The 13,322-nt window shown below is 42.4% G+C and overlaps 1 protein-coding gene across 5 annotated transcripts in view; it reads right to left on the reverse strand.

Annotated features, from left to right (window-relative positions):
• Positions 1-1,345: 1,345 nt before the first annotated feature.
• chn (zinc finger transcriptional factor charlatan) overlaps positions 1,346-13,322 on the reverse strand; it is a 40,607-nt gene continuing 28,630 nt past the window's right edge. For all 5 annotated transcript variants that reach the window (XM_090103694.1, XM_090103691.1, XM_090103692.1 and 2 more), the window contains 5 exons: positions 12,969-13,263; positions 8,213-8,578; positions 5,081-5,680; positions 4,154-4,392; positions 1,346-1,960 (listed from right to left, as the gene is read on the reverse strand). In XM_090103694.1, coding sequence (XP_089959820.1) covers positions 1,570-1,960; positions 4,154-4,392; positions 5,081-5,680; positions 8,213-8,578; positions 12,969-13,241 — 1,869 coding nt within the window. In that variant the 5' untranslated portion in view covers positions 13,242-13,263 and the 3' untranslated portion in view covers positions 1,346-1,569. The remainder of the gene's footprint in view (positions 1,961-4,153; positions 4,393-5,080; positions 5,681-8,212; positions 8,579-12,968; positions 13,264-13,322) is intronic.

Consider the following 13,322-nt stretch of genomic DNA (forward strand, 5'->3'; position numbering starts at 1 on the left):
TCAAAAAATATAAGGAAGACTTAGAAAGGGATACACTTAAAGCTCTAGATGACGCTATAAAATGGTTACAACTAAATAATCTCCAGATTAATATGACCAAAACAATTAATATAATTAATTATTGGTAACTAATTGAATGTTTTAATTGGTAAAAAAAATTTTGCAACCCATTTAAAATGGCAGTAGGTACGTATATGTGAGAAAAAATATTGAAGATATATCACCTTTAAGGCTGTTGCCTGTTACACGGTTCAACGACCTTGATGATTCTGTCACTACATTTGAATTTGTTTTTTAACCGCCCCCTATAATAAACATATATGTATATACATCGTTGTTGAAGTAAAAGTGACCAAAGAATCAAAGATTAATAAAATTATAGTGTATCACATAAATTTTTTACGGCAATCGTACCAAGTCTCCTCAACAAAATTCAATATGTATGAGGTTTTTCGGTTTTGACCATAGTGATCCCCTTAAATTAATATAATTTAGCAAACTTGCGACCATCTAATTAAATATAACTATGTGAATTTTGTGAATAGTTTTGGATGCCAGATTATCTTGATTTTCCGAGATTTGCCTAAAATGACTGCACAATTTTATCTATTATGTAGGTAAAGATAAACTACGATAACATGGCGCGCCCCTCCAAATTACTGTTTCAATGTGTGTAGTGACATCCTTACGAAGGAGTTTGTATGTAGTTGTACGTATTCGTCTTTAGTACTTTACGTCCAGATTTGTTGGTCAACTAATCATAAGTCACAGATTAAGTATTAGTTACTACGTAATCATAAGTTGCCGAGCGCCCAAGACAACGCACGTGTCGTTTTCATAGAATACGTCAGTGCAGCGCCATTACTAATAATAATGAGCGATTAGAGCGTGACAAGTCGAGCAACAAATCCTGGATTTGTTTTTGTTTGACGGCCGTCTCATTACGCACACATGCGTTGTGAATCTTGGTGGTGCATTGTAAATACTTTCACAAATACATACTTTCAAACGTTTTGAATTTTGGAGGGGCGCGCCATGTTATCGTAGTTTATCTCTAGGTACTTTCAAAACGATGTTGCATGGGTCATCTAGTATTTATAATTTTATAAAGGAACTTCGGTGATATTTTTGATGCGCCTAGTTTACCCAAGTGATAATTGTATTATATTATATGTAGGTATAATGTCTGCCTATATTGAATTTTATTTGTCTTTATCTCGTTTGTCTTTCCTCGTTTGTGAGATCGGGCATAGAGGGAATGAGAAGGAACTGGATCACGGTCTACTGCTCTAAAATCATGAAGGAAGGAGTCTACATATATTATTTTATGATTAAATGCAATGGCTAGTTTTCAATTAGTTTATTTCAATAAAACTAAACAAAACAATTATCATCGACAAGAAATATAACCTCGTGTTCGTAATCAATAATCATAATTTACAATATTGCGGTGCACGCAGTGAGCGCGATAACGTATTTTATAACTCTAATATATAACTTTCTTACGACTAATATAATCGATAAGCCTTTAAATATAACTCCATGCGGAAAGACACCGTCGGGCGGCGTTCAGTAGCGCAGGCAGTGGTCGTGCAGCGCGTGGTGCAGCGGCGCCGCTGCAACCGGCGCGGCGTTCTCCTTGTCGCGCGCGAAGTGCGGCGCCGCGAACTCGCCCAGCGGCGGCGGCTCGTACTCGTCGCCCGACCCGTCCGACGCCTCCAGGTAGCCGAACAGCCGCGCGGCGCCCGCGGCCCGGCCCTCGCGGCGCCGCGCCCCGCCCGCCGCGCTGCCGCCGGCGCCCGGCGCCCCGCCCGCGCCCTGCGCCCCGCCCGCGCCCTGCGCCCCGCCCGCGCCCTGCGCCCCGCCCGCGCCCGCGCCCTGCTGCGCCGGCTGCTGCGGCGCGCTCGGGAACCCGCGGCTCACGCTCGTGGGCACTTTCAGGTTGCGGCTCTCGATATGGCTGGAAACATGATCGAGTGTGAATTCGAATGGTAGACAGAGTGGGGATCACGGTCGAGTTTGGAATTAGGATATTTTCATTAAATATACGTTCGAATACTATACAGATGCAGAATAATAATATACGCGATAAACATTTGTGGCCCAATCCAGATTTGGGCTCTTTAACAACCCAACAAGTTGCTCTATTATTAGATAAAATTATCAAAGGTCCTAGTCCTCCCATGAAAAAGTTCACTATAAATGAAATCAGAACAGTTATCAAAAACCTAGACTCTAATAAAACCCCGAGATACGATCTAATAACAAGAAAAATCCTTAAGGAACTTCCAAAGCAAGGCATCAAATTTCAAACATTCCTGTGCAATGCTATCATACAAAGAGGTGCGTTTCCACCTCTATGGAAAGTAGCCCAAGTCATAGTCCTCCCATTCCCCAAGTCTCCCAAGTCATCATGATTGCCAAACTAGGAAATAATCCAGTTGAGGCCGAATCGTACAGACCAGACCTATAATAATTCTTATCCTTCGAATATTGACCCCAATTATCTCCGAGAAGAAACTTCTTCCTGATCATCAGTTCGGATTTCGCCAAAGAAACGGGACTATAGAACAGGTAAGTTTCGTTAATATGTACCGATTAGTGGCAGATAGCACATATTAACGAAACTTACGAGCAAAAAAAGTACTGTACCTACTGCTGCCTTCCAAGACATATCCCAAGCCTTCGAAAACGTTTGGCATGATATTAATAATATTATAAATGCGAAAGTTTGTGAGGATGTGTGTGTGTGTGTGTGTTTACGCAAATACGATAAATATTTAATATTTATAATAAATATTTAAATATAAAATTTCACGCAAATACAACTGAACCGATTACAATGAAATTTTGCACATATATAGAGGGTAACTTGGATTAACACATAGGATAGGTTTTATCCCGGAAATCCCACGGGAACGGAAACTATGCGGGTTTTCCTTTGAAAACTCGGGCGAAGCCGCTGGCGGGAATCTAGTACATAAATAAAAAAAAAACTTTCTTCTATTTGTCTAACATGGAAGAAGAACATCTTCACAAAACGCCTGGCAATGAGTCAAAAACTTTTGACGTTCTTAGTCTAGGTTTTATGACGTTCTGGCTCCTATACAGAAAATCGTCCCTTTCCATAGACAATAAATTGCTACTATACGCCATAAAGCCATATCATAAAGCCTATATGGATCTTTATCGTATCATAAAGCCTATATGGACATTTATTATGGCCTGCATATGGGGATTACCAACAAAATCTAATATATAGTTCAAAGATTCCAGTCATAAATGCTGAGAATGGTATGTGTCAATCATTTGACACATACCAAGGATTGCACCACGACCTCTGCATCAACTCATTTAAAGATGAAATATAAGAGAGAACTAAATCATTAAAGAGCGCATTATCCACCACCCAAATCAGCTCGCTGTGAACATGATGAACGTCTAGAAAACCACCAGGAGACTCAAAAGAAGGATTCCTCAGGATTTCTTATATGTATATAAAATTCTCGTGTCACAATGTTAGTCTGCATACTCCTCCGAAACGGGTGGACCGATTCTCATGAAATTTTCTGTGCATATCGGGTAAGTCTGAGAATCGGCCAACATCTATTTTTCATATGTACCACGGGTGAAGCCGGGGCGGACCGCTAGTAAAAGAATAAATTAAACACGAATTGAATCACCAATAAACGGAGTCACTGGACGACTTCCGCACAAGTTAAAATTCTTAAAATATCGCTGAATATCCAAATTGATAGATTGCGACAATGAATAAAAAAAATGTATGCGTGTACTAGAGTAGGTACACACGTAAGAAGTGAAACTTCTTTATGACCTTAAAAATGTCACGAGTATGACGTAACGCAAAAATGTCACGCGTACGGCGTAACGCAAAAATGTCACGCGTACGGCGTAACGCAAAAATGTTACACTAAATTTTTGTCCAACCCCGATAAAGAAGTTTCACTTCAAAAAATCCTATGTGGCAAGGGTTAGTGAAAATTTTGTCGCCGAGAAGTTTTCAACGTGCCTTATCAAATGCACAATGCAACGTGGCGATTCAAAGTCGTTAAACGAACGTTCACGACGAATAGGTTGCACTGCAAATAACAAGGTCCGTGCGGGTGGCGGGGGCCACAGGCGGGGTACTCACTGCGCGTCGCGGAGGTGCAGCGCCAGCTGGTGCGGGTCGTCGGCGAGGAAGGGGCACTTGGCGCAGGCCTTCTTGTTGTGCACCTTGTGCACGTGCGTGGCGAGCCGCTCGGCGCGCGCCGCCTTGTACTCGCACAGCGCGCACGCGAACGGCTTCAGGTGCGTGTTGAGGTGCCGCTTGAGGCACCAGTTGTCCACGCCCGACCACGCGCAGTAGCAGCACGCGTAGCGCCGCTCGCCCTGCCCGACATATTTTTTTATATTTATAGTGTAGGAATCGAAGATCTCGAATAGTATCCGCTAAAAAGTAAAGTCCTGCCCATTTCCACTTTTGTTTTAAACTAAAAGATTACAGGTGGACGTACCATACCACTAAATGGCAGGGCCCTATCGGCAAAAGGAAAGTGGGAAGGCAGAAGAAGAGGTGGGTGGACGACGTAGAGAACATATAGCAGGCAAAATCTGGATGCGTATGGCCCAAGATAGGGAACTTTGGTACAAGATGGAGGAGGCTTTTACCCATAAGGGGCCACCTAACAAGGAATAGATTTAAAAAAAAGACGTGTGGCACTCGGGGACTGCCGCGGTAAAGCTATTGCATAGCATGCCTTCAAGCCACACCTCCGTGTCCGTCGGAGTGGGGAGCGTGAGGTTTTTAGTTACGCGATTTCTGGATTCGGTCCCCGCGCTCAAGGCCCGCGATAGAAGCTATGCTATAGCTTAAAAATGTAATATGTACTTATACATATTATGTATTTATTAAGTGTAAAGTGGAAATAAATAAAGCTTATTAAAAAATGTAAAGTCCGCAATGTAAAAAGAAAATACTTAAGCTCTTCGATAGCGCGCTTTCCACGATTCGCATGTTAGTCGAAAAAGATAATAACAAATGAGCACACGAGGCAGCCTTCACCCTCTAGCGCCGTACCTTTCTGCGGACCGGGCTGGGCGCTGCGGCCTTGTGGGGGGCGGAGGGCGCGTCGGATTTGGCGAGCGGGGCGCGCTCCAGCTTGACGGGCGCGGCGCGGCAGTCGGGCGCCGGCGCGGCGGGCAGCGCGGGCAGCGCGGGCAGCGCAGGCAGCGCGGGCAGCGCGGCGGGCAGCGCCGGCAGCGCGGGCAGCGCGCCGTCGCCCAGCGGCTTGCCCGCCGGCCCCGCGCCACCGCAGTAGTGCGCCGCGGGGCCGCTCGCCACCGCCACGCCCGCGGCCGCGCCCTTCGCGCTCGCGCGCCGAATGCGGTTCAGGTCGTAGGGCTGGTCGCGGTGCATGCGCAGAAAGTGCTTCTTGACGTGGTCGGCGCGGTTGAACTGCTTCTGGCACAGGTAGCAGTGGAAGGGCTTCTCGTCGCGGTGGATGTTCTCGTGGCGCGTGAACAGGTCGCGGCGGTCGGTGGCGTAGGGGCAGGCGCCGCACGCGTAGCGCTTGCCGGCGTCGGGCGCGCTGCCCTCGCCCGGCGACGCCGCCTCGCCGCCCGCGTTGCCGCCGGAAGCATTTGTCGAATTGCGTCTTTCCGTTCTCGCCGCTTCTACCTACGATTTGTAATTTTGTTAGAGACCTATAATATTTTTATATAACAAACAAAAACCAAATATGTTATGAATTATGATCCCACTCGCATAAACGTAGTCAGGTCGAACTGCAAGTCGAGAGGTATAATAATTATAATTAAATCCGAGTCGTAGAGATCTGATTGACCTATATGACAGGTTAACACCTACCTTCAAAAGGCTCAGCTTTTCACATCTAAAGCCTGTAATAATTTAAAAACCATGTAGGTACAGGTATGTTGTGAAAAAAAAATAAACGATTTAATAAAAAATATATATTATGTATTCTTATATGTATATTATATTGTGTGTATATGTGTGTTTGGTCTTACTTATTGTCATGATCGTTGTCTTTTTAAACTACGAAGCAGAATAAAGTTTATATTATGTCGCAAGTATTTTTAATTGTCAAAGCCGATATTACAATTTCCCTATATCCCAGTAAATAAAGTATTTAACCTGGCACTAAATTTCCGATCTAATTTTATTTTATTTTTAGATTAAAGGGTCACTTCCTGACCATATTAAAACAATAATTATCGGTCGGTGATCCTTGGTCGCTCGATCCGCGCTCTCGCTTGCACTTCAAGCCTTACATGGAACGCCTCAGAGCGAGGTAACGCCGCATGAGTCATGTTTTCAAAAAATTATAAGTCAAATGAAATGATTACATCTACAAGAAAAATTGTTTGATGATTTCACTTTCATGATCATGTCAATTGTCAAAGTTTGGTTAATAATGTCTTATCGTCAGACAAAATTGCATTTACTTTAACCAGCCAACCAGCCAAACAGCTGATTCAGGCTAACTCACGCTCACTCACGCTATCTCGCGCTCACTCACGCTAACTCAGGATCACTCACGCTAACTCTGGATCACTCACGCTAACTCTGGATCACTCACGCTAACTCAGGACCACTCACGCTCACTCAGGCTGACTCACGCTCACTCACGCTAACTCAGGATCACTCACGCTAACTCAGGATCACTCACGCTAACTCAGAACCACTCACGCTAACTCAGAACCACTCACACTCACTCAGGCTGACTCACGCTAACTCAGGCTAACTCACGCTAACTCAGACTAACTCACGCTAACTCAGGGTAACTCACGCTCACTCACGCTAACTCAGGATCACTCACGCTAACTCAGGACCACTCACGCTCACTCAGGCTGACTCACGCTCACTCACGCTAACTCAGGATCACTCACGCTCACTCAGAACCAATAACGCTCACTCAGGCTGACTCACGCTCACTCACGCTCACGCAGGCTCACTCATGCTCACTCACGCTAACTCAGGATCACTCACGTTAACTCAGGATCACTCACGCTAATTCAGAACCACTCACACTCACTCACGCTAACTCAGGATCACTCACGCTCACTCATGCTCACTCACGCTTACTCAGGACCACTCACGCTCACTCAGGCTAACTCACGCTCACTCAGGCTAACTCACGCTCACTCACGCTCACTCATGCTAACTCAGGATCAATCACGCTCACTCACGCTAACTCAGGACCACTCACGCTCACTCAGGCTGACTCACGCTCACTCCCGCTAACTCACGCTCACTCAGGCTAACTCACACTCACTCACGCTTACTCAGGATCACTTACGCTAACTCAGGATCACTCACGCTAACTTAAGCTCACTCACTCTAACTCAGGCTAACTCACGCGAACTAACGCCCACTCACTCACAACCAATATTCGTCGCTTGTTTAGTTTATTTGTCGTTTACTTAAATTCATACCGCTCGATATTAGAAAGTATCTCATCGCTGAGGTCGTCACTATTATCAGTCGCTGAGGTTTTTCAGGCGCTCGTTTTATTATTCCCCGAAAATTAAAAAAATAATAATTTGAGGTCAAAGGTAAAAAAAGGTATTTCGAAATTCACGCCGAAACAGTAAATATCATAAGATCACTTCAGACCTATATGTTTGAGATATGAATCTCAAATTTTAGCATGTTATTATGTTTATGTTTATGATTTTGCATCGTTATAGGTAGGTATGTATCTCAGAAACCGAGTCTCCTAGAAAAAAAATATAGGTATCAATCAATAAAATATATGGATAATTTTATAATCTACTAGCTTACCACCCGCGGCTTCGCCCGCTTTGTCTAAAACCTAATAAATTATATACTAAAACCTTCCTCTTGAATCACTCTATCTATTAAAAAAAAACCGCATGAAAACCCGTTGCGTAGTTTTAAAGATTTAAGCATACAAAGGGATATAGGGACATAGGTACATAGGGACAGAGAAAGCGACTTTGTTTTATACTATGTAGTGAAGTGATTGCGAAAAAGTTCAAATCCCGCCTGGCGATCGATTTTTTTTTCTGTTCTATAAAAATGTCTCTGAATATCAAAGGTCAAATTCAACATAATATTATGTATCAACCGTCGACCTCGAATAACTCATTATCCGAGTAGCGGAAAATGACGGGATATTTAAATCTGAATTGTTTCATCACAGAGAAAGACGGAAAAGCGGGGTACCTTGGTCTTGAGGCGCTGCAGGTAGCGCGTGAGGTCGTCGAGCGCGGGGTTGTCGCGCAGCAGGTGGTCGGCGGCGGCCGGGTCGGAGTGGTGGTCGCGCGCCAGGTGCGAGCGCACGGCGCGCGCCCAGCCCGACGCGAAGCCGCAGCCCGCCAGCGGGCACTGGAAGGCGCGCGCCTGCGAGTGCGTGCCGAGCCAGTGCTCCGCCACGCGCGCCAGGAAGCCCACGCACTCGCAGTCCGTGCACTTGAACAGGCGCTGCGCCGGGTTGTAGGCGGCGATGCGCGAGTGCGCCCACGCCAGCGGCTCCTCGGCGGCCGTCCAGCGGTCCTCCGCCGTGGGGTCCGTGCGCGGCGTGAAGTTCGCCTGCCGCAGGACACCCGACACGCGATACAATGCTACGGTCTACGGATCACTGATGACGACGACCGATTCGATGTGTTTTAATTTAGATAAATCTGGCCGTTTAGGCACAAACAAATTGCGTTCTACTTCTTTTTTAACATTGCTAGATTTCATTTATTCTATTCTAATTTTCATACCGAAAGGAATTTCAACCCATAATAAAATAAACGAGTTCGGTGTTTCCTCAATACAAACCCTCTTGCCAGTTTTCCTGGATATTCTTAATCATAAAACGGTTTTTTTTACAGAAGAATAGTATGTACCAATCTATATATTTTATTCGCGTAGTCACGGCATCACGTGTGAACGTGTGGACCGATTTCGATAATTCTTTTCTTATTATATTACTTGAAGTACCTACGAGGATGGTTCTTATGTAGAGAAAAGGTAAATATGTACCACGGGCGAAGCCGGGGCGGACCGCTAGCTATAACATAAAACACCGTCTTTTTTTTCTTTTTGATTTTACCTTCTAAACGAGCCAAAAATGCTCAAGATTGGCGGAAGAATCCGCTATCGACCGAGAGTGTGGAAATTTGATAAGTAATGGAAAACGTGTGTGTAGGCTTTGTGTAGCTAAAGATCAGTATAGAAAGTTGTAGTACCTACTATCTAGATAATATAGGAAATAATATTGTAATACTGTGATAATATTTTATGTCGTGGCCATATCGTAGATTTGCCCACTTCATGAAATGATCGATCATTTCATGAATGATGAAATGGTTGAATGTCTAATAGCCACATCATGATTCATGATGTGATTTGAGCATATCAATGATAAGAAATCGTTTCTCGATATGGGCAACTAAACGCGCGGCTTTTTCATGAAATGGTCAAAATTATTTGATCATATCGTAAAGTAGTTACAGTAATTATTGGTAGAGGCGCTGCCAGCGCTGTGTTTATGTGTGAAGATGGCGGCCGCTGCAGGCTAAAATTTTATTTCTCCCAGTAAAAAACTTTAATGTCAAAGCAAAGAATTTACGACGAAGAGATGAGGTACTATGGGAACTGCGGATATAATATGTATTCTTGTATTCAAGAAAAAATGCGCCTAAAATCCTATAACCATTTATATATCCTACTAACTACACTGGTCATCAAAACAATCGACCCACCTTCATTTTGTTTGCTATTTATCGATTATTTCACAAATAAGCAGTTTTAGTTTGTTGTTTTTTGTTGTAAGGGTCAGATAACATGTTTGTAATTGTTTATCGTAAATCTTGCTGCACTTGAAGATTCTAAACAAATTTTTATTCAGAAATACTGTAAAGTGTTAATTTGACGGTTTACGGCGGGCGTCTTTCCAATCTACATGTCGTGGCCATATCGTACATTTGCTCATTTCATGAAATGATTGGCCATTTCACGAAATGGTCGCATTTCGTGAAATGTGTTTATGTGATAAGATGGCGGCCGCCGGCCGCCGTTTTATAACAATATGAAGAAAGTCATAGAAAGAATTTACGACGAAGAGGTTCGAGAACTATGAAAATGTGGATATCTTCACTACATAGTATAAAACAAAGTCGCTTTCTCTGTCCCTATGTCCCTTTGTACGCTTAAATCTTTGAAACTACGCAACGGATTTTGATGCGGTTTTTTTTAATAGATAGAGTGTTTCAAGAGGAAGGTTTATATGTATAACTAGCGACCCGCCCCGGCTTCGCACGGGTGCAATACTGATACTAAATACACTACAGAAAAACTGTGAACGTTGTATATTATATAAAAATTAAAAACATAGCGGCCCGCTCCGACTTCGTACGGGTATAAAATAGATAGCCGGACGGCCGCGGTACCGCCGCAAACGCTACGTCCCGCAATTTTTAAATCTGTAATATCTTCGAAAATATTTACTTAAATCATACGGTGTAAAGGGCCATATAGATCTATATTAAATGAACAATGTATTCAAGGTATTTAATTGGTTTAGGATTAATGCTGTATTGGTTAAAATCGCATCGAAAATTAGCCATTATTTGTCGTAAAAAGTAAATGACAAAAAAAAGTTATTGTGGGTTATCCATAAGAGATAGACATATACCATCGCGGACTTTTCTGTAGACCTTTTCAATTTGTATAATACTTAGTACATTATTTTCATAAAACTCGTAGGGTTCAGCCTTTGCAATGTAAGCGGAAAAAATGTAATTTTTTACGACATCACATTAGAAACCTCAAAAATAACAGTACTTCTCCACTATTTAATTAATGTTATTATACATATAAACCTTCCTCTTGAATCACTCTATCTATTAATCCGTCAGTCCTCGGATCACAGACACAATAGAAAATCTATTGTGTCTCGGCCCGATCGGGCCGCTCGGTGGTCAATGGATTAAAAAAAACCGCATCAAAATCCGTTGGGTAGTTTCAAAGATTTAAGCGTACAAAGGGACATAGGGACATAAGGACATAGGGACATAGGGACAGGGAAAGTGACTTTGTTTTATACTATGTAGTGATAACATCCATTAATTAAATAGTGGAGAAGTACTGTTATTTTTGAGGTTTCTAATGTGATGTCGTAAAAAATTACATTTTTTCCGCTTACATTGGCAATGCAGGCTGACCCTACGAGTTTTATCAAAATAATGTACTAAGTATTATACACATTGAAAAGGTCTACAGAAAAGTCCGCGATGGTATATGTCTATCTCTTATGGATAACCCACAATAACTTTTTTTTGTCATTTACTTTTTACGACAAATAATGGCTAATTTTCGAAGCGATTTTAACCAATACAGCATTAATCCTTAACCAATTAAATACCTTGAATATAGGTCTACCAGAATCTGATGGCATATTTATATATAAAAAATACGAGATTTTCATGTGGCAACTTTATTTGACAACTATCAAATTGGTTGTCAAATTATTTGTGTCGATGATTAATTTTTAGGATTTGGTCTTCAAAATCTTCGAAATGTCGATAAAACCGCTGTGATCACAAGCAAGAGGTGTTGTTTACAATGTGTATAGAAAAATATTCGATGAAGAAGGGTCAAACATATCACAATTTTCAATTTTAAAGCGCGTGAAAGATTTTATTGCTAAGTTGGACTTACCCGTATTGATACTTTATTTTAAAAATGTTATAAATAGGTAACTATAATATTGTTTGTACTTTGTTGATTAAAATATAATTTTATGAAAACTTATTACAAGACTTTCCAATTCGGCTATTTATCAAGTCCAAGGTATACAAGTCAATTTTATAATGTGTTAATACTTACGAAAATAAACATGATTTTATTTTATTATTGTTTTATTTTATAAAAAATTATAAACAATCGTTAAATATAGTAAATAAGTTTTGATCTGCATTATCATTACATCCATATTTTCACATGCCATAATTATATATATTCAAATAATTAGGTATGTGTAAATACATAATATTATTATGTATTACCTTTAGAAAAGTAATATGTATATTATACATGTAATAAGTTATAAGTACCTACATAATAATACGTGGATATCTCATTATTAAATACAGTATTATCCACTTGTGTAATGTGACTAATGATATTGAGGACAAAATAAAAAATACGCAGTATCAAGATCGTTCAGTCCATTTTCCCTGGGGTTGCACACTCTAAATTTTGATTTCCCTAATTGCCATCAGATTCTGGTTTACCTATACATTGTTCATTTATTATAGATCTATATGGCCCTTTACACCGTATGGTTTAAGTGAATATTTTCGAAGATATTACAGATTTAAAAATTGCGGGACGTAGCGTTTGCGGCGGTACCGGCCGGCCGCCCGGCTATAAATTTAATACCCGTGCGAAGCCGGAGCGGGCCGCTAGTATATTATGTATTGAAGAAAAAATGTGTCTTAAATAAAATAATTTAAGACTATTTTTTTTCTTTTAGGATATAATATATATCCTACTATATTATTATAATTGTTTGTTTTTTAGAAGCGATCCGCTTCTGGCACTCGCCGGCCGCTGCCGCGGCACGCTCCCTTTGCTCGCTCGGCTCGTGCGTTGTTTATCAAAGTCTAACCTAACCTAACCTAACTGTTTTCTATTGCAAAAACGATTCGCTTCTGGCATTCGCCGGCCGCTGCCGCGTCACTAACTTAAATGACATTAAACAAGATTTTAGAATATTCTGAATTTTTTTAATATTTTATGGACTGGACCAAATCGTGAAACGTTGACGATTTAACGATCTGATGAAACCATGTTGGCCATTTCATGAAATGCGACCATTTCGTGAAATGATCGATCATATCATGAAATGAGCAAATCTACGGTATGGCCACGACATATACAAACCAAAATGTTTGAATCCTGTTATAAATGAATGAATGTTGCGAAGTACCTGAAGAATGCCGGGCGGCGGGAAGCCGTTCTGCATGAGCGCGGCGAGGCCCCAGGCGGTGATGTGCTCCTCGGGGCGCAGATCGTCCTCCTGCAGGTCGCGCTCGGCCGCCGGGAACTCCACGCCCACCACGCCGCCGACGCCCACGCCCACGCCGATGCCGACGCCCACGCTCGCCTCTTCGCCGTACAGCTTTTTTGTTATTTCTTTGAACATGTCCTCGCAATCCATCGTGAGAGACGCTACGCTGCCCACTCCGGTGCTACTCTCCATGCTTGGTCTTCACCGCTGCGACCTGAAAACATTCGAGCGTAAATTAATCGGACGGAGCTTCGGGGTGCGCCCCTCCGGCGG

This window comes from Colias eurytheme, chromosome 7 (genome assembly GCF_061535395.1).
Source record: "Colias eurytheme isolate Ceu_HAF_F1 chromosome 7, ilColEury1 Martin Lab GWU primary, whole genome shotgun sequence".
Taxonomy (NCBI): domain Eukaryota; kingdom Metazoa; phylum Arthropoda; class Insecta; order Lepidoptera; family Pieridae; genus Colias; species Colias eurytheme.